The 21,225-nt window shown below is 39.4% G+C and overlaps 1 protein-coding gene across 3 annotated transcripts; it reads left to right on the top strand.

Annotated features, from left to right (window-relative positions):
* The first annotated feature begins 350 nt into the window (after window positions 1-350).
* Window positions 351-17,957, top strand: LOC310900469 (embryonic protein UVS.2-like). Of its 3 annotated transcripts, none has more exons than XM_083838510.1 (11): window positions 351-953; window positions 4,497-4,521; window positions 5,458-5,595; window positions 7,001-7,118; window positions 7,636-7,814; window positions 11,007-11,088; window positions 11,927-12,054; window positions 13,831-13,946; window positions 14,382-14,607; window positions 15,729-15,847; window positions 16,429-17,957. In XM_083838510.1, the coding sequence occupies exons 1-11, from the start codon at window positions 798-800 to the stop codon at window positions 16,657-16,659; spliced, it is 1,518 nt and encodes a 505-aa protein (XP_083694636.1). In that variant the 5' UTR covers window positions 351-797; the 3' UTR covers window positions 16,660-17,957. The 3 variants fall into 3 exon arrangements, with proteins under 3 accessions (XP_083694636.1, XP_083694638.1, XP_083694637.1); XM_083838512.1 differs by lacking the exon at window positions 351-953 and adding an exon at window positions 965-1,855; XM_083838511.1 differs by lacking the exon at window positions 351-953 and adding an exon at window positions 3,103-4,344.
* Window positions 17,958-21,225: the final 3,268 nt, after the last annotated feature.

Raw genomic sequence — 21,225 nt, 5'->3', positions numbered from 1 at the left:
ATATGTATACTAGACATTGTAAAAGGCAGCAATCATGCCTAGACATGGGGAGCAGTAGAAATAAAAAGCGGAAGATGTCTGAAGCTCTGACAAGTGGAAACATACAGTGCATGTAAAAATGTAATAACTACAATATTTTTAAAAAATAAATGGCAGTTTATCAAAGTTGACAGAATCAATATGTAAGCAAGACATAAAAGGGGCTCTCAGGGAAGATAAGGTTATTGCAGAAAAGCAGTGCGTTCCTGAGGCTGACACTGACTACAAAGCAGGACAGGAAAGTTCCTGACCAGATCATTCCTTACAGGAGCTGAATCCGAGGAAATATCAGATGATGCTCACGCAGGAGTTTTAAGGCAGCTCTCCTATGAAACTACTTAGCTGCTGAGCGAAGTGGGTAACTGCTGCTGAAGTCCCACTGTGCCCAAGCCATGGGAAAGTGCAGTCGGACTTTTAAAAGGATCCAGGATGAGTGATTGTATTTCTTGAATACCTGGGTTTGGGAGGAGTGGGTTATCCTGGGATAACCCATGGGATATCTCCACCAACCAGAAGACTGGTGAAGAGAATGGGATGAAAACAAAAGATTGGCAAGGGGGATTGTAAATATGATAAGTAACCTTGCAACTGGGAACACATAAAGCCTGGGGGGTAGTAATGTAGGACAACGCATATATCATACCTATTACTGTTCGTCCTCTGTGTGTTTGACAAGTAGCACATCTGTGTATAAGTCACATAGGTATTTGGTAGATTTGGAGGTGCCCTATCAGACATGCTTATCTCCCTGCCTTGGTATGGAGAAGATCAAAAAGCACAGTGAAGATCACAGCATGGTGGTAAAGCATGCCTGCACGAACCCGCGGCAGGTCAGCGACCCTCTAGTATGGACCGAGCTCGGTGGTGCCTGTGTCTCTCCTGGGTGTTGCTTCGGAGAACCCCTGGCTGGCAAGGTAAAAAAAATAAATCTACGTGTGTTTCAGCTGTGGGTCTGCAGTTGTTTCTGCTGCTTGCCTGTGCTGGCTCACACACCATGGTTAGAAGAAATATAGAAGGAAAACAGAAGCAGCAGACACAGGGATGAATATCATGTCGAGGCTGAGTCAACATGGCTCTGAAGAAGTCAGTGATGATCCAGCAGGTGATCCTGAGAACGTAGTTATCTAACCTGCAGTTTTGTTCCCTGGACAGTCCACACTAGGGATGCAGGGAATGAGGAAGCCTGGTGCAACATGCTGTAAATGTCAGAGATGGACAGTGCCAACAGAGCTTGATGGCCCCCAACCAGCCCCACCTGGGGCCTCCACCCACAGTCTCTGCCATTGGCCCAGGGCTCCATTTAACCTCTGGCTTGGGCCCTTGCTCTCTGTTTGGGCTATGTGGTAGGAGTGCTTATTTCTACTCTGCTTTTGGTCTCCTTGCTGGAATTTGCACCTATGTATTTTTGTCTTTAGCCTTATTCCTGTCTTTTGCTTGTGGGTGGACTCTGGATGTAATTTAATGCCTTGTTTGGCCTTGCCCATGGGCTGCATTGTCTGCCCACCCCTGCTGTGCTCAGGTATTGTGAGGCTGTGCTGTAATTAGTGTGGCTGCTGCCTGTGCTGGGGGTGTGGGTTACAGTGAGCCCCCTTATGGAGCAGCCCTCCTCCTGGTGCTCCTTTTTTGCCAATTTGTTTTGGTTTGCACTCAAGATGTATGAGGGAAGGGTGCAGATGACCTATATCATGAAGTCAAGGTGGAACTTATGTGATGTCAGAAGAGTATTTGGGATCTATAGTATAAACTTTCCAAAAGCTTTTAGGAGGACTCATCAATAAAATCAATCCCAGGGTTTAAAATAAAGTATATGGAGAAGGTGAGTAGTGAAGTAAAAAGCTTTAAATGCTAAAATGAAGTTCTGAGACAGGGCCAAAACTGATGTATCACTTGTCAGCATACATAGTCACAAGCTTTTTCTGCAGGAAGCAGCTACTGTTTTAAGCTGTATAAATGGAAACAAAGGAGTGAACAGGTTATGTGTGATGATAGGGAGTTCCTCACCTTTTCCTGAAAAAATGTCCCACTTACACAAATGGCAAGCCACTAGAGAGCAGCATTAGATCAGGACTTCTATTATGTGCCTGAAGAACGACTTTTGAATAAAGCAAAGCATTTGGAAGATGTTTGCAGTTGTTTGTGGTTTCAGGTCAGATTTGGTTTCAGATTAGATTTTACCAGAAACAGGGGAAGCGATAGGCTAGTCAGTCCTCTCTGGTTCATTGCTTATTCTCTGTTGTGGAGCGAAGGTGAAACTAAACAAAAATCATTAAGAATGTGATAAACAAAATAAAATTTTTAACAAATGGCAGTGATAAAGTACTTGGCAGCTCAAGGACAGCATGGCTAAGAAGGACGTGTCAAAAGATGGTGTAAGAAAAAAAGGAGGGCACACAGGAGAAAGAACACAAATTACACGTGTGTAGTCAAATTGTTTGGATAGATAATCTTCAAGTTTTTGGACCTGAAAATTCTGGCAGAATATCAAAAGAGACACAAAGTTAGATAATATGGACAAGCAGCATCAAAAAGGAAATTTGTATCTACAAGACAACTGCTGATAATGCATTAAGTCAGGAGGTGATCTAAGACTTTCAGCTATTAAGTAGCCTTTAGAAATACCCAATTCTTTCTGGCAGTCAGGAAAATGAAATAAGCAACAGTAAGTCTCCTGACTCAGGGGTTACTTTGGTCTGTGGTCTACAACTGGAGTCAGTAAGGTACTACATACAGCCTTGCCTGGAATGGATATGTAAAAACGCATGGCAGGATTTCAAAGGGCCTTTCTGTCCCACCTGGATTGACCCAGCTTCAGGCTCTGCAAAGTGATCTGGTCTTTTTCTCTTGCTTTTATTGTCTAATAACTTTCGTTCTCTCCCCGGTCGTTCTGTGATGTGTAGCAGTAGAAATGTGTTCCTCTGAGTCCCCCTGCCTTTTTTTCACCTGATTCTTGAGTAGACACTGAGGTTGCTTGGAATTGTACAGGAAGACCTCTGGCTACCAGTGTAACAAACTAATAAGGGCTTCTGAGTTTCATCAGCCAAGGGCAAGAAGGGTCCTTTATGCTTGCACTTTATTGCAGTATATTCCATGTGGAAATTATAACTAGATGAATTCTGGAAGTCACAGAAACATAGAATACTTCAGAAAGTTTAGGAGAAAACTATCAAAATGGTAAAATTAAAATATTTGTAGCAAGGCTTTATTTAAGAATTTTGCTAGAAAGATTTTAGTTGATATTAAAACTAAGGAGCAGCCCATTTGTCTATCTGGAAGGGTGCCCTCTACCAAATCCTGCTGTGAACCATGTAGATTCCTTGGAATCGTCTGCAAAGGCAAAATTCATGTTTTTCTTCTTTGCTACCTAAAGATCCGTTGCAGCACATCCTTAGGTTTTTCTATAGCAACAGATATTTGCACAGAGACTGAAGCTTGGATGAGAAAGCAACATCTGTCTGCCTGTGGTGGTCATATGGTTTCAATACAAATGTCCCCACTGCGTGGCTTGCTCTTACGGTGCTCCTTTTCTAGTATTTAGTGTTGCCCATCTTTCTAGGCTTCTTTCAATCCTGGTCATCAAAAGAACGAGGGTGTCACAGAGGTGGGAAGGCAAAACTCAGGGAGCTAGTGGTTTTACAAAAGACAGTCACTGCCAGTGATGACTATATCGCATGATGAGGTACTGGGTGGGGGGAGCCAACTAACACTCAGTTCTGCTCTAGCCCCAACACATTTTCAGTGCTCCTGGCCAGCAATGCCTGGCTGAGAGCTGTGCATGCAGGCACCAAGCTGACAGCTGCTCTCTACAGAGCAAGGTGGCTCCTGGCAGCAAGCAAAGGAGTTTCTAGGACAGGTAGTCAGTATGGATGGATCAAAGAGTTCCTTGACATTCAGTTTTGCTGTAAACAGACTGCTGCCAGATATCCTGTCCCTAGGTCAGCAGCGAGGGAGTTTGCAGCGGCTCATGGGTTCTTCTTAAAGATGAGTCACTTCAAGGTTGCTGGATTTTCTTTCCTATTGCTCCACTTCCTCTGTTTTCTCTGAAGATAAATAAGAAATGAGAGCCTGGCAATTCTCTTGAGGTCCCACAGCTTGTTTATTTTGTGGAACTACTACTTGTTGTCTAACTTTGTTACACTTGTTAACAGCAGCTTTCCCATAAAACTTGTCCCAAGTAAGCTAACCACAGCTTTGAGCACTGAGCTGCAGAGCAAAGAAGATCATCTCAGAAACTTGAAGATGAAGTATTTTCTTCTGCCAAGTCAATTAGCATTTCTCTGTAACTTCATACTAAGTAAGCCTGTCCAGGTGTGTCCCTGCTCTGAGATGCTAAGATCTTAATGCTGCTCAGTTGCTGTCTTGAAATTAGTTATACATTTTTACTGCTGTGATTCTGCATTATAGAATTTTTCTGCTACGGAGATAAGCATGTGTAAAAAGATATACTTTTTCTTTTGCAGATAGCTACAAGAAACAATGACTTAGGTGAGTTCAACTGTAATTACTCTATAAATAACAGCAGTTTTTGGTGGCGGGTTGCTTCTCTATACCTTATTCTCATGATTTTGTATATTTTTCTCTTTGAAAATGTTTTCCAGCATCAGTGGAAAATAATTCACAGATTTCAGATGTGTTTTAAAGTTACAGTCAGTTTGATTATTTTATACTGTCACAATAAAGAAATTAAGAAGAATTATTGAGTAATTATTATATGGAATGTTCTTTTCCACATGTAGCCTCAACAAATCAGAATACTTTTGACTTTGATTTCTTTGCTGTGTGACATAAGTCACTTCCCTCTCTTCTGTACCCAAGACGTTGTATGTTTTTAGCATAATAACCAACAGCTCTTGCCTGTGAGAAACATATGCCAGGTATTTCAGCGTCAGAACTGATGAGCACGTTGCAATATCTTATGTCAAATTAACAGTTAACCTGGAAATTAATAGCTAGCGTGCATTCCATATGCATGATAGAAATAGTCTATTATTTTGTATGATTCATCCCATTTTTTTCAGAGATCACTTATGATTTCTTTAATTCCACAAGCTCTAATGAAGAGAACATTATGTATATTATATATAACTTATGGTACTCAGCCTTCCACTCTGAAGGGCTCCCAAAGCTCCTGAAGTTAAAATATATGTAGTCACTGCTCTGATTACAGCTACACTATGACACCTATACTAATATCAGTGTTTCTTATCCAGAAAAAAATGGAGGCCTAACCAGTCTTAGCACACTATGTATGCTAGACTCAGTCTTAATTCACTAATCCTTTTTCAAATTACTGAAAAATAAACTTCAGTGGAAAAAATTTTCAAACATACAAAAACTTGGTTAGTGCATACCTTTTACCTCCCTTTTGTACTTCTATTTGCCTTTTAAGTGCCTTGCATGTCCATTTTCTTCATCTGGCAGACAGTGAAATAGCTGTGCATGAAGGAGACATCCTCTTGAGAAGAGCACAACGCAGTGCAATTAACTGTGAGAGTTGTTTATGGCCCAAGTCACAAGATGGACTAGTCAAGGTTCCTGTTAACATCTCTTCTGATTTCTGTAAGTGTATGCATATGGATGCTGTAAAGTTAGCATTGATCTTCTGGTCTGTATGTTCTGTTATTTTATAGTTTTGTGTCATGCACTGAACGGAATCTTAGTCCAAATGTGAAATTAGCAACATGTCTCTTCTGCTATTCTCTTGGCCCTATGATTGTGGCAAAGACTCCAAATATTTTAGGCATAAACACTAAATGTGGTTACTTGGGCAGTACTTGTTATATAAATACCAGTTAGTTTATTTTAATTCCAAATACTAGTTTCAATGCTACAAATGCTAGCTACAATGCACTTTGGTATTTAGCAAGTATAGACGAAAAAATGTAATTTGTTCACATTATGAGTGTGTTTCACGAAATTACCACTAGAAGCACTTTATTGAACACTACGATTTTTCTTTCAAATATCTCAGAGAAATAAACATTCCTATATTGGAAATGCTGTGGAGGCAAACATGAAGAAAAACTCCTTAGATATTTTTCTTCATTTTTTTCCCTGGGGTCAGTCAATAGATCTGTCTGAATAGAAAATGCTGCAGGATGCCTTAATCTAGAAAATTTTGTTCCAAAAGTTTTCACATTGGCTGTGTGTGTCCTCCATCAGCTTTCACAGAGACCCTTTTAAAAAGATCTCTGAGGGAAACTGGTATGGAAACAAAATACAGTCTGGGCCTGATTCCCGTTCCTGGTGAAAGGGAATCTTTGTGTTTTCATTTTGGGTAAGGAAAGCCCAGTCCTATCTAGGCTGCTTCTCTCCCTGTGTGCTTCCAGAGCTGCAGCACGTGGTCTTGTGGTTAGGGAAGAGTCATTCTCTCTGCCTCATTCTCTCCACGCTTTAAAGATGAGGAAATTAAGATAAAAGATAGTCATAGATGATTCATAATTGAGGAAGCCAAAACGTTCAAAAGCAGATAAACACTCCCATCTATATTTGGTACCTGAATAGAAACAGTGAGCTTCTGAGCTTCCGAACGCTGTCTCAAATGGTTTCAAGGGGTGTGTGGCAGACATTCATTACCTCTGATAAACAAGCTGTTTTTTCCATGCTTAATTAAGGTCAGATGGCTCATCTGGGATATTCTAATCCAATTATTTATATCTGAAACTTCATTTTCTTTTGCTCTGTCTAAACAGAGAAAACGATGTCAGTCTTCTGCTTTCCATCACCCCATAGCTACCTGCAGTGGAAGGCATGAGGGCTGGCTGTAACAACCTTAACAATTCTATCAACTTCAAAGTCTAATCAGCTTGAAGATCTCTGAAGGCTGTGTGCCTTTTCTGATTATACTTGTATGATAAAAATGTAAAGAGTGCTGTAGAGATTTTGGGGAATGCACCCTGTTAACACACCTTATTTTTGATTAACTAACAACAGAAAACCTTTCCTGGGCCCTTTCTCGTTCTAGCATTGACAGAGAGGTCTTGGATTGCTGATGCTCTACAAGAGGTCTCCACGTTGACCTGTGTCAAGTTTGTAAATCGTACTACTGAAACAGACTATGTGTATGTTGAACATGGGCAGAGGTAAGCTCCCTGTCTCCGGGGTCTGGAAGCACCCAAAAGGTCTTTCAGCTTCTTTTTTGTTTTGGTCTGAATTTAAGTAATTGCCCTTTTTATCCTAAGAGTCAAGACTGAGAGAGCAGGTGCAATTTTTCATTTTTCTTTAGATATACTGGCAGTTATATAACCTAATAGGCTGCAGAAATAAGTGCATGTACTTAATTAAATATAATGGGATATAATTGTTGAGAAAATTTAGAAAGAAGTATAATTCTTTCAGGTTCTTTGCTTAACTACTTGAATTGCTTCATCTAAGTTTGATAAAGTCATTTTACTGTTTTAAAATTTATCACAAAGACTATTTCTCCCTCTGCGGTTTCAGTTTGGCAGCTTTCAGTAGGCAAGGTATCTCACACCGGTGACTATTTGAGTCCCTTTCTGTGGCTGCACATCTGGAGGCCCTTGGTGGTTTAATCAGTATATGTATTTCTTTGTATTTGCTGAATGCAACCATTGCCTAATATTGATTGCCTATTTTTAGCTGCTGGTCTTACTTTGGAAAAATTGGAGGACGTCAAGCAGTTGGCCTGATGAAAAATGGCTGTATGGATAAAGGAGCAATTCAGCATGAAATGAACCATGCGTTGGGTTTCATCCATGAACAGGCACGGAGCGATCGGGACAAGTTTGTCAAGATTGTGTGGGAACACATTATGGCAGGTAGGTCCACTAAATCTTAAGAGAAAAACACTTTGAGAAAAACACATTCACTATACGTGAATGTTTCTTCTGAGAATAGCAATGCAAATAATCATTAGCAGCTGGCTGAATTGCAGCAGAAGTTTTGGCATTAGCAGTAAGAGGAAGGCGCGTAGTCTAACATGTGGATGAGAACACAAGACTTGATGTACAGAGAACGAAAGCCCATGCAGCCACCAGCATGTGGGAAATTCTGGGATCAGCATGACACAAGAGGAAGGACTCAAATTTTCTCCTTGAAGAGCAAATAATCCTTCTCTCTGCCATGAAAAGGAGCAATGAGGAACAATCAGGACTGGTAAATTTGTAGCAGGGGAAACATGTGAAATGTTATTTAGGGAAAGGAATGCAAAAGAAATAGTTTGGGGGTGTGCCCATGATCTATGTACTGAGAAAATGGGGTATATATAGAGCTCCTGGCTCTAAGGAAAGGAGGGAAGAGAATGGTAGGACGTCCTAGGGAAAGGAAAGTGAGAAAGTGATACAGAGGATGAAAGCAGGGGAAGAAAGGATTGAAAGAACCATTCTTCTGACAGCTATAAGAGCTGGACAACTTGCATTTGTAATAAAATAATAGAGTATTTAATAAATTATAGAAAATAAAGAAAAATAAATGAGACTGGATAATTGAATAACAGATTCTAAAATGCCTTTTCAGCAAATAAGATATTTTCAGCTGGCATTGGAAAATTGAATATATCTGTTTTCTCCAGAAGGAACTTGATTGTTTTTATTGCAAATTCCTAACACACTGTTCTCCAAACTTTTTTTCAGCTATTCCCATGATATCCTAAGTGAATTCCATTTGTACTGTTCTTTATTTAGGCTTCATTTTGAGTGTTACAGTATAATTTTGATATAAATTCTATGCTGTTGTTGTATAAGAAGGGTGCATCATTTTGAAAAGTAGAGGATGTGCTAGGAAAGAGGAGTTAAAAACAAAGTTGTACCAAAGATACAAGATATAAGTAAAATCTTACACCAGTTTTGCAGGAGGAAATCTACAGGTTCAGATGTCATCATCCCTAAAGTACACAGATGTAACCAAGCTCTGATTCGGGCACAGTATCGTTGAAAGGATGAAAGGGGAGAAAAGGAGAGGAAGACAAGACTATGCAAAAAGGGGGATATCTTCAGTGTTTTAACAGCATTCACCGGGAGTGGGGACTGAGAAGACTGATGTGACAAGGGAGGCAGAAGGCAGTGTGTGCAACAGAAGCTCTGTTGGGAGGAAAAAAAAGGCAAAGATATGCAGGGGAAATCAAAAGACAGTCATGTTCATAAAGGCTGCTAGTCTACATCTTCCATAAAAATACGCTGCTAACAGTGCTGATGGCAGAGATTCCCCTGACCTCAGTGGTGCAGAACTAGACCCCAAGACATTCTGCAGGTTCTCAGTTCTTCCACATAATCTGCTTTTCTCTTGCAAAGACTGCATTACTACATTACATGTTTTGGGTTTGTTTTTACCCCTCAGTTCACCTTGGAAGCCATCCTAATTCTCTGTTTCGACAAAATACTGTCCACTGAGCTACTTGAAACTCAGCTTGTTTTTTCACAAACTTCTTGGGAACAAAACTGTACTCATAGCCTTCAGCCAGAGCTTCCTTTTCAGTCTTCTGAATCATCACACTTAGATTCTGGCAGAGGTAGATTTTTTTAGTGGAGAAAATTGGTTAAGTTCCTACATTTGTGCAGGTCTGGACATCTAGATCTCTCTAGCGTGTGATGAGGCAGATACTAGTTTGCTGGCAGCACCTCTGTCCAGCCAGGCTGGTGTTAACTCCTTTTTTAATAAAACTGTTCAGCAAAGCACATACATACTAAACAGTAGCCATATGTTTAAATGTTTCACTGCATTTGAACTGTGCTCTTCTGGAATCAGTATTGTAGATAAGAGGAACAGAGATGAAAACCTAATAGTAGGGAAAGCCAGTGCTGATGAGAACCAGTTTGAGCTTTCACTGAGTTTTTGGGCTATGAAAAGCTCCAAAGTCATGTTTATTCACGAATCTTGTATAATTTAGGATTTTGAAGTTTCTTTTTGCGTTTCCTAGCCCTCACTGGGACCAGCACTGATGGATATTACTGGAAGAGACTGGCTCTGATTGCAAGTTTGCCAGCCAAGTTGTGCAAACTCAAGAGTCAGATAGGATGATCTTCTGATAAGTGTCCAATGCTGAACTCTTGTCCAGATGGTTTGTTTACAAACCACTAGTTATAATAATGAAGGTACAGATGTTGAACTGGGAGGGAGTGCTTAGTGGTTAGGGCATTTAACCTCAAGGCTAGGTTGACTTTCAGCTCTCTACTCTGATATTGCTTACCTGTCTTATGGACAAGAGACCCAGGGTGAAATTCAAATGGTGTCTAGTCAATGTAGAGAAAATAGGTGCTTTCGTATTAAAATGGGATGAAGCTCCCTCTGACTGTGCTTCTTTCTCTCTCCCATGACTGTCCCGGGAGCCTTGATAACTAGCTTCAGTGTCTAACCTAGAGAATTAATGCAAGGGGAAATGAATTCTAGTCTGCCTCTGGGCCCCAGTCCTGTACCAATGTAATGCTTTCTTACAGGTGGTTTTTAAGGCTAAGCAGATGAAGTGATGAGGTGCTCAGCAGCTGTATTTGGATAGAATGCTTCTAACTGATCTTACTGAGTGCCCTTGCTTCATGTAAGTTGTGTCACTTGGCTGGAGTCACTGCTGACGGGTTTGACCAGAGACAAAGCCAGAACATAGCTGATAACTTTGGTGTAACAGGCAAACCTGGTCCCTTTCTTTTGTGGTCTTACACTCATTCTGTATCAGAAGTTGGAGAGATGTATTAGGTGGACAAATTAATACATTTCCTTGGAGAATGGAATTGGATTTGTGGATTATATTGAAACTTTGACTTCTTATTTGCCTCAGTTTATATTCTGAAACCCACCAGATTCAGTGGAAATAGGCTACCATGGGCTTCAGACGGTTCCGGTTGTTTTGGAAGATCCAAGATCCAATGAGAATAAGTGTGTAAGGACTTCATGATTTGTATCCTAAGTTAGTCTTATGACAGTAAGTGGTGTCTGACAGCAGTCATATTGATTATAACAGCAGGCAGTGTCTGACAGCAGTAATATTGTTCTGATTGAAATGTTGCTCTCTTACCTTGCAGGGGAACAAGGGAACTTTGGAAAAGTAAAGTCCAAAAATCTGGGCCTTCCCTATGACTACTCTTCTGTGATGCACTACGGCGCGTAAGTTTTTTGATGTGTCCTTTCAAAGGATGCGCTCAGATGTAGGGAGAAGGAATTACTCTGTGCAGGGAATGACTTTTGCTGTTCACTTAAAATTGAGTTAACATATAATTATGAGAGTATACTTTGGCAGCAGTATTCCTGGAAAACAAAGTTGATATTGATAGATGAAAGAACAATGTTTTTTGTCACTGTACTAGTGTCTCTTGCTAGAGGTCTTTGACGTGGCTGTGTTACAAAGTCTGAGTCACTGAGCTAAAGCAGTTCCAAAGCCTATGATAGGCTGTAACTAGTTACTTCTAAATGTAATCATTTTGTCAACAATATATGGGTGCAGAGAGGAAAAAAAAAATTTACATCATTAAGATGTAGGCAGCCTTTTGAAAATTATTTATCCAGGAACACCAAGGCTGCATTTATTCTGTAATGCACAAGCCTGTAGCATGTATCTCCTGTATTTTGCACTAACAAGAAACAACTTCTGAACAAGACAGTGAAATAAAACTTGTTTATCAGGAGGCAGGAACTCACAGATAGCAGGTAATTAGCAACTGTGACAGAACGATCGTTGATCTTCTGCCTCTTGAATCATGAAGGTGGGATGTAGTTCATTTTGTCAGGGCACTGGATAAAGCTCTTCTCAGGACAATGCATTTTTTGTTCCTTGCTTTCAATTACTGTGCCCAATTGGTTGCCACAGTTTTTCTTCACGGAAGGTTAACTGATTTTAGAGAAGGTTCTTGCCCCTTCCTGTTGAAATTGTGTGGTTCATCAACATGATCATGCAGTTAGTCACTGTTTAATAGAAGTGATTTAGAAATGTGCCTTATTTCTACAGGTATGATTTCTCCAGCACTCCTGGGAAACCAACTATTGTACCCATCCCTAACCCTTCAGTACCCATTGGGCAGAGAGAAGGGCTGAGTAACTTGGATGTGGCTAAAATCAACAAGCTCTACAAGTGCAGTAAGTGCAGGAAGATAGGCATGTGAATCCTTACCCAGCTGATGCCTGTAGGCACCATCAGACATCCCCCAAAGGAAATCAGCCCACAGTACCTCTCTCCCTAGCCCTATAAGAGTGCTGGTATGTATGTGGAACAGAATTGTCTCTGTGGCCAAGATACAGCCTTCTTGTAAAAGACAATTTGCTTTCAGTAATTCACTACATTGAGCTATGCTGACCTAGTCCCTGCCCTTTGACAAAAGCAGAATCCATGAGAGATCATGGTAGCCAACTCTGTCAGATTCTTGCTTCAGGAAAACTCTGAAGGTTGCAAAGCATATGAGTGATCAACAGCCATGATTAAAGTTCAGTCATATTCATCAGTAGTGCCAGTGGGTTTATGATTTCTTTCAATTAAAATCTGACTGCAGGGCTAAAAGTATGGCTCATTAGAACATGTTTGAGGGGAATTCCCTTGGCTTTTTGTGTAGTTTTCTACTTCCTTGCCTCCGTCAATTTCTTACTCATCAGTGTGGTACCATAAGGTCTAGAAATACTTAACATTCCTTTAGAGCAGGAAATCCTCAGCAGAGATGCACAAACCAATTTAAGTAAACCACCGAACATGCCCCTGCAATGCACAGTTTTTGCACTGACTCCCAGTACATAAGCTAATTGAATTATATAGTATTTGACATTTTTGAGATGTTATTCAATTGGTTTTCACCAGAACGGTAGAAAACATTACTACTGTCTGAATATTAGCATACCAAATTCTGCTCTGAATTGTGTTAGAGCTCAGTTAAATAATCAATAGAATCAACTGAATAATCAACTGAAGGAATCAGCATTCCTTCAGTTGAGTATTTAGGTATAGATTAAACCCTCTCAGTGATGATTTCTCAGTTTAACTGTAAGAAAGACAAGTTTTCAACTTAATTGTCTCTCTCATGGTCTCAAAGATAGCTATAACAAGTACTTAATTGTATTCTTCATAATGTATTCTTGACAGTGAGGCTGGGAGTGAATCACACGTCAATACCATTATTATGTAATTACATAATTAGATCTGTGTATTTGGGAAGAAAAGATAGATTAAACCAAAAACAACAAAAACCACAAATGAATAAAAACTATCATAAGTGGAAAATGACAAAAGTCCAGTTGTCTCAGGGAAAGTACAGAGCAAGGGAAAGATGTCATAAGTTCCTATGTTTGCATGTCATCTATTCACATTTCGTAGTTTGGAGAGTTAAATAATGAATTAATGAAGACTATGTATAGAAAGACAACAGGCCAATGAGATCAGACTTTGTATACCAATCACTAACTCTCTAGCCTCACTTCAGTGCTCTTTTACTGTATTTCTCTAGTGCCCGTTCCTATCTCTGCTTTGGCAGAATCCGGTTTTAAGCTTGAATTTGCATACACGTAAGAATACACAAACATTTGCTGATGGGAATTTATGCACTGATGTAATTGAAACTGCTATTGGTTGAGGTTAAGCAAGTTCATGAAAAATCCGGGCCTTTTCTTAGTAAAGTGAAATATGTGAGTGAAGCTCTCCCGTTCAAAAAAAAAGTAGCTGAAGCAGCTAATTACCCTTTTAAGTAGCTTTAGTTTGCTCACAGGTTTTGAATAGTTTTTAAACTAGGAACATAAACACAACTGTAGGCTTTTTTTTTTTTTTTTTACAAGCTTGACTTAGGATAATCATTGAAGAGAGTTGTCTGATGTTTTTGGAAGACTTTTGTTCAGTTTTCATTCTCTTCAGCATTGTTTGGTTCTTCCCTTCAGATTGCTGTAGCTCTGTGTTGCCAAAACCCAAAGGCTCGTTCTCCTCTGTCAATTACCCATCCCCATACCCAAACAATAGCAACTGCCTGTGGTTGATCCGCATCCGTCGGAGTAAGGTAATTTTTAATAGGAGAAAGCTTTGAATCACAGTGTCAGGACTACACAGCATTATTTTATTATTATGACTAGCATCTAGGAGTTCTTTTGAGGGACCAAGACATTTATTCTGTAACATAGTAAATGAAAAGAAAGTCTCAACAATTTTCATAAGACTTTTTATAAGACCATCAGATGTACTATTTAACTTGATTTTTATCCAGTTAGGATTAAGCGATTTTTTAAAAATAAGGTATAGTCAAACATCTGTTATGAGGCTCAGTAGCAGGGACACTAGGTGAAATTCTATGGTCTTGTTATACAGAAAGTCAAATTTCTGTGATATGTGGATAGTGAAATTAACAGAAATTCCTAGTTCACTTCGTAAGTTAGATGGTTTGAATCTTTCCCTGCGTATAGCAGTAAACCCAACATCTGTTTTCTTGTTTCTCAAGATTTTCCTGCAGTTTGAGGCTTTTGATCTCCAAACCTCCTCAGATTGTTCTTCTGACTATATAAAAGTTTACAATGGAAACAGCAAGAATTCTCCTGTCTTGCTGGACAAATACTGTGGGAAGGGGCCGCTGCCTTCCATGGTTTCTTCTGGATCTACAATGCTGGTAGAGTTTGCAACTGATGAGACCATTACAGCCACAGGATTCAGAGCCTCCTACAGCAGGGGTATGAACACTCCTTTACAGAGCTTGGAGAACAGGACAAATAGTATTTGCATGGAAGAACTGAAATTTTAAGCATGTACACCAGAGCAGGTTTTTCCATGTTATTCCTTACATCCCCAGTGGGTATTACTAACACAAAGGATTAGGCAATGATGGGGCTGAAGGTTAGCAGGAGACAAAACAGGATATTGCATGGTTGTCATGTTAGGAATCCTGAGTACCCATTTGCATTCTTCTCAGAGCTAGGCTTCCTTGCACCTTTATAACGATTTATTTAAATAAAAACAATGCAATGACTAACTAATAGGAGCAGTGCAAGCAAATAGCAAATAGATTGCAGAACTTCATGAGAAATAGCACCAATGAGAAGTAAAGCCAAGATCTGGGCCATATGTTATTCAAGGTTTTGTGGTGTTTTAAGCAACCAGAGAGACTAACTTTGCGTAACTTGCACTTTCCAAATGAAAGGCTTTTATGTCACATGACACTCAGTGCTTATCATATTCACTTCAGGGGTGCCTGTTTTACAAGAATAGGAATGCATTATGAACTGCTGGATAAAATCCTGTTGTGTTGCAACGTGATTTTAGGTCACAGGCATTGAACCAAATAACTGGTTATTGTTATTGTCTTATTTCAACTTAAGATGCAAACTTTTTAAAACATAAATTGAAGATGTACATTTCTAGTATCATTTTTTACTTTTTTTTTTTTTCATTTGGCTTGATGGAGTAATCTCTAGATTGCATTAGAACTAGCTCAATAATGCAATCTCAAATACTTAACCTAATTCTTTTCTGGAAGTGCAGTAAGGTAGTCCCATTAGGATGCTATGCTAATGTGGTAACATTTCATTATAAGACTAGTATAGCTTTAGATTCAGCTGTTCCCTGTCCTCCAAAGTTATTTTAGCAGGAAAGTTTTTTGTTATTTTAGTACAGCTGATACAAATATATTTGCTGATACAAACACAAAGAAATAAACTATTTCAGCAGTAGATTTTCATAATACCACGCTCTTGGCTTGAAGAAAATAAAAAAGAGTACAAGCAAGCTTACTACTTTCTACTGTCAAAATACGTGTTAATATGCCTTTCTTTGTTTCTCCTCCTTTACTACTAAGTGAATTGTGGAGATACTTTCAGAGACTCAAATGGAGTCATCACCTCTCCAAACTACCCCAATAAATACCCCAAAAACCGAGCATGTTTCTGGGTCATCAGTTCTCCAGTAGGATACAAGGTAAGGCACAGATTCTTTTGCTGGTTCCAGTAGTGTTCTCTAATGGAATCTCTCTTTGCCTTGGAGAACAACAGCTGTAATGGTGTGCTGTGTTTTGGTGGATTTTTATTTTTATTGAGGAGGCATTTTCAGAGTGAAAATCTGAAAACAAATTCAGTTTAAGAACTTATGCTGGGTCTTGGTATTTGAGGTGTTCATCAAAGAAAAATCTTTACATATTGTGAGACTTTTATGAATTTAGTTTGTACTTTATTGGCTTTGCTAAGAATAATCTCTAGATAAGAGTGCCCACTAGAAAACCAGAATATTGCACAGGTTCTGTTTTTTGTATTTCTTGAGGAAAGAATTTAAAGCACAGAAGATCAATCTTCTCTCTTGTTTCTCCTTTCAGTCCAAATGCTTATGAACTAAGCAAACTAGTTGCTGTTAATTTGTATTACAATATGAGATCAGGATGTGGCAGACAGAATGAAAACAGTGCCTCGTACATAAGGAATTTAGACTATTTGTGCTTGTTACATGCAAAGGGTAAGAGAAAATGGTATAAACTGAAAACAGTGATTTCATTGTATTTTCTCCAGGTATCTCTTAAAATGTTATTCTTTGAGTTGGAAGATAACGACAGATGTGTTTATGACTATTTGCTCATACATGATGGAAGCCAACCTACATCACCTGCAGTTGGCCCTTACTGTGGGACAGAGAAAGTTGCAGACTTCACTTCCACTGGGAATTTTGTGCTGGTTGAATTTCACAGTGATACAGTTTGGGAGTTGCCCGGATTCAAGATGAGTTATACATTTCATAGGTAGTACTGTACATAACAGGAGATGTAAAATGCAGAATGAAAGAGACCAACTAGCCATTGTTTCAGAGTCTCTAAGCTTTTTGTTATTGTAATCCCATTGCTGTTGTTACATGACCAAATGGAATAGTAAAACAAACTATGTAAGCCAATTCTCAATAACTTATAATGTTAGAAACTGCCTTAAAAAAAAAAAAAAAAACAAAAAAAATGAATATGGCTACAGAATTTGGCTTCCCAAACTGGAAGATGCTAAAATAAATGTTCTTACTGCAATTATGCCTTTGTGAAGAGCACGTATAAAATGGTAATTTGCTTTTCTAGTGCCAGGAAGGCAGCCAAGAATATCGTGAATGACACTGACTTTTTTTTTCTAGGATCTGTAATGCTTTGCTTTTTATGCTCTATTTTTTTATTATTTTTTTATTATTTTTTTTTTTACCCTCAGAAGAATATTTGATAAGTTTTGGACTGAAGGGTCTAGAGCTGGCCTGCATCATGCAAACCAGGCAACAAATACCTGTAGCTCCTATGAGCTCCCATCTGACTATGTAAACTCTTACTTCATTTTATTTGGCTTCCTATTCAGACTGGCACCTTTTTTGGAGGATGTAACAACAGCAGCATGAGAGAAAATTGAACTCTATTTCTGGCTTGACCATCACTATTAAAAGGAAGGGGTTTTTCTTCCCTGCTTTTTTAATTGATTTACCTCAGAACAGTTAACATGCAAGCTGGCTTCAGGAAATAAGGGGAAGATGCCTGGATGGCTGTGGGATGAACCTGGGAATAGTCATTACTGCTGTTTCCTTACATTGCTAATAAAATGCCTTCCTCTTATTGTGCTTTTACACAGAGAATGTTGATATGGTAGAATGTGGTAGATGCTCCTTTTGCTGTGTGGCAAGTCATTTGGAAGCGGTGTCTGAGGGCTATACCTGTATTGTAGCCAGAAGGCAAATTAGTTTATTTTTAGCAAGCTTCAGCATGTGAAAACCGTCAGATATGGCTTTGGTTGCCTAAGTACATTGGACCTCAGCATGCAAACTCTACAGTCTTCCCTCTATTGTTATCAAAAGTAAGACATGCTGTGCAAGGGGGCCAACTGTTGCTCATGAAGAGCCCATAAGAACTAGAACCCAACCTCAAAGATAGTAACTTTTTGTATGTCAGCATAGAATGTATGCCTTGCAGTTCAACACAGTTCATTTCCTTCTAGATATATGTTCTCTGTACAAACCTGGAATGGAGGTTTTTTTATGCTCATGGAAGAGGGGAAAATAAAGTTCTGGGATCTTAACCTCAGCTTTGGAAACAAAAGCTAATTCTTCCACCTGCGTCTGACTTTTGAGGAGGTACAACCCCCATGTCAATTGTTACTGTATACAAACTTGAATGGGTCCTTATTTTAAATATTCAATGCTGACAGCTTTCACTGTAACTTGAGTACTATTTCAGATTCCCTTCCCATGGCCTGATGTGGGGTTCTACATCAGGCCATCCAGGTTCAATATTTTTGATGTTCATGCATTCAGAAAAGGAGTATGAACAACATGTGAAGCAGCAACGTACCATGTATAGGAATATTAGTTTTGCGACTTGTCCCTAGAAATACAGTATTAATTAGGACTCTCAGATGTGGGAATGTGACAGGGCTGGGGTGCTTTATTTCTAAGCAAGTCCTTCCTGCAGGCAAGCTGTAAGCTCAAAGGGCATGCAGCCTGGCTAAAAACTCCGCTCTCATTTATTTTGAAAACATGAATTCAGTGGTACTGATGTAGAAATGCATTCCTGAATACAGCCTGAAATATGTTATAAGTTCCCTCTTTCATAGGAAAGGCTTTTAAATATTGAAGTCTGAAAGTTCCATGTTTCATCAGTTATGTTAGGGGTCTTTGTTAATGCTTTCCTTAATGGATATGTATGTTAACTGGAACACATGCTCCAAAATACCTCCCAACCCACTTTGCAGATATCAAAAGCTTCAGTTTTCCTCTGTTGCTAAACTTTCTGCTTTCCTGCCAGCAGTCTCCATTTCAGTTATTTATATATATATATATATATATTATTCATCTAAAAATTTGTGGACCAGCAAACAGGAAAATGTAAGATACAAAACATCCCTGTCATAATGACTACTGTTCATTTTCATACACGGTTAACTGAGGATCTTAAATGGAGAAGTTATAAAATTCACAGACCCTGTTAAGAGATTAGGTGCACCCAATTGCACAGTATAAGAGGACTTTCATCTAACAGACAATAATCCCCTCACAATGTGCATTGCCCATATACAATAATGATTTAGAAGCTTGCTATTAACATTCAAATTCTGAGATATGTGAATTAAGAGTCACCAGCCAATAGACACCAGGGGCACAATGGCCAAAGGTTTAAGATTCAAGTACCAGCACCAAAGGATTTTGAGAGGTTCTAATGAAAGTTCATCATTCAATTAATATATCTTTGAAAACCTACATGTAAGCATTTAACCTTAAAAAACTGAGGTAGCTAGCAGTAACAAATGTGTCTATTCTCATGTATGTATGTGACTTATAACACAAACAGATGTTACCTTAATTGTGTACAAAGGCAGATCTGTACTAAAACAGAGCTGCATCCATGAGCCTGTACATGTGGAAGGGGCAAGAAGACTGTTTGTGTCCATGTAGTTCAATTTTACCTGCTTTGGGGCTGTCCAAGGGCCTGTCTGGGAGGCAAGTCAGGGCCTTCAAGTAGTATGCTTTCTTACTCTGCAAGAACCAGAACAGAGATTTGCCAGTTACTGCAGTAAGACAAAAACAGCCTGGAATAAAGCACTACAGACAAAAATTACTATTCATAAGATTATTTTTTTGTGTGTTTTGGTTTAATTTAAAACACATTTCCCTTATGTAAGTAAATAACTGTGGTTGAGAAAACATTCATTTGTATGACTAGAACCCCAAGGCCTGACAAAAAATAAGGGTAACTTTCGGCATGCTGATAGTACAATTGGTTCCTCATCTGGAAGAAGTAAACAAGCCTACTGTAACAGCAAGAGTACTCAAACTCAGTTTTCAGTTTCAGTGTGGTGATGATTTGCCCTTTTTATCACACAACTGCAAGGAGAAACATTCCAGCCTGGGAGACTGAGTTGGCCAGCGGCCACGTTTTGAATTAATTTGAACTTTTTCAGAGCAAAGAGTTCAACTTCTGGATGTGGCTGCATTATAGTAATCAAGTCCCAAGAGAATCCAGGCCAAATCTAATACACTGAGGCACAGTTTCACAGCAAGTTAAACGTGGCATTGGCAGCTATAACTATGTGGAACAGAAAATATACAACTTACTGTGCAACACGTCAGCTTGGCAAGACGGCCTATTAACCAAAGACCGTTTAATCTCTTCTGTTTCAAACAGAAATTCCAAATTTTATGGGCTAAGTCGCCACGCAGGCTTTTAATAATCTGCATTCCCTTTATCATGAGAAACATCTGCAGGCCGGAAAATAAAAGAATAGCTGCTGCTGTCCTGCAGCCAAGCAGCCTCCTGGTGCGGTACCTGGCGGAGCTGCGGGAGCTGGGCCCCCCCTGGTGGACACCACTGGGTGGATGTGAAGGTGTCCCGGCCTCCTGCAGCAAAGGGACGGCGGGGTCTGTCTGCTGTCGTGGTCGCTCCTGTCAGCTCCATTTGGCAGTTCAGCTGAGGCGTTTCTAAACTAGTCAGTTAAATGTCTTTAAGTGCCTTTGCTTCCTCTCGTTCACCTCTGCTGGTGGCGCTCTCTGAGTAGTAAAGTCCTTTGGGTTGCTTCAGCTGGATATCGAAGGGCGGCACTCCAAATTACACCTGCCAATCTGTGGGTTCCTCCATAGCTTTCAGATCAAAACTTCCTCTTCCTCTTTTCCCATTAACCAGTTCAACAGCAAAGCCAAGACCAAACTGTTTTTATTTGATTCAATTTTGTTTTATGCTTATCTCAAATCTCTGTTTTATGCCTACAGTACCTGGAATTTCCAGGTATGCTCTAATATATTTGTTGGACAGGTGCAAACTGTAGTTTCAACGTTTTATATGGTTGTCTTTCTAATGTTCTTCAGTGCTTTAAAAAATAAATGTTTGAGGGGAAAACCCCTTTTATTTTTTCTTTTAGCTTTGTTCAGCTATTAATGAGTCTTACTTCCTTGAATAGCTCAGGCTCTTTCCCAATTTAATTGTGGAAGTCTTTACAGTGTGGGTTTATCTATTAAACCAGAAAGAAAGCAAACTGTAATTGCAAAACCACAGAACTAACAAGATGATTCACAGGAACCAGTGGCACCTAGAACTACACTCAGCAGTTGTTTTGGTCAAGCACCATAGGATATTTAGTTGTGAAGGCAGGCAAACATACACCAGGAGAAATACTGGCTGGGGTTAACTGGAATTTTACAGTTCAGCTGATTTCACGCTCTCCTGAACCAGCATCTTTGTCACCGGTTTAAGACCAGGAAAAAAAAAAAAAAAAGGAAGAAACAACAACTTGAGCGCAACCCAGTCAGTGTTATAAAATACACGGTGGGTCTTATTAACAATCAACAGTAGTTAGTGGGCA

Source organism: Anser anser (genome assembly GCF_964211835.1).
Source record: "Anser anser genome assembly, chromosome: 5".
Taxonomy (NCBI): Eukaryota; Metazoa; Chordata; class Aves; order Anseriformes; family Anatidae; genus Anser; species Anser anser.
This window is presented reverse-complemented; position numbering and strand designations above follow the sequence as displayed.

Excerpts from the sequence above, each read along its gene's own strand:
- LOC310900469 (XM_083838510.1), top strand. The coding sequence starts at position 798 with ATGGAGAAGATCAAAAAGCACAGTGAAGATCACAGCATGGTGGTAAAG. Across the intron at positions 11,089-11,926 it reads TCTGTGATGCACTACGGCGC|GTATGATTTCTCCAGCACTC; the intron begins GTAAGTTTTTTG and ends TTATTTCTACAG. Across the intron at positions 13,947-14,381 it reads TCCGCATCCGTCGGAGTAAG|ATTTTCCTGCAGTTTGAGGC; the intron begins GTAATTTTTAAT and ends TTGTTTCTCAAG.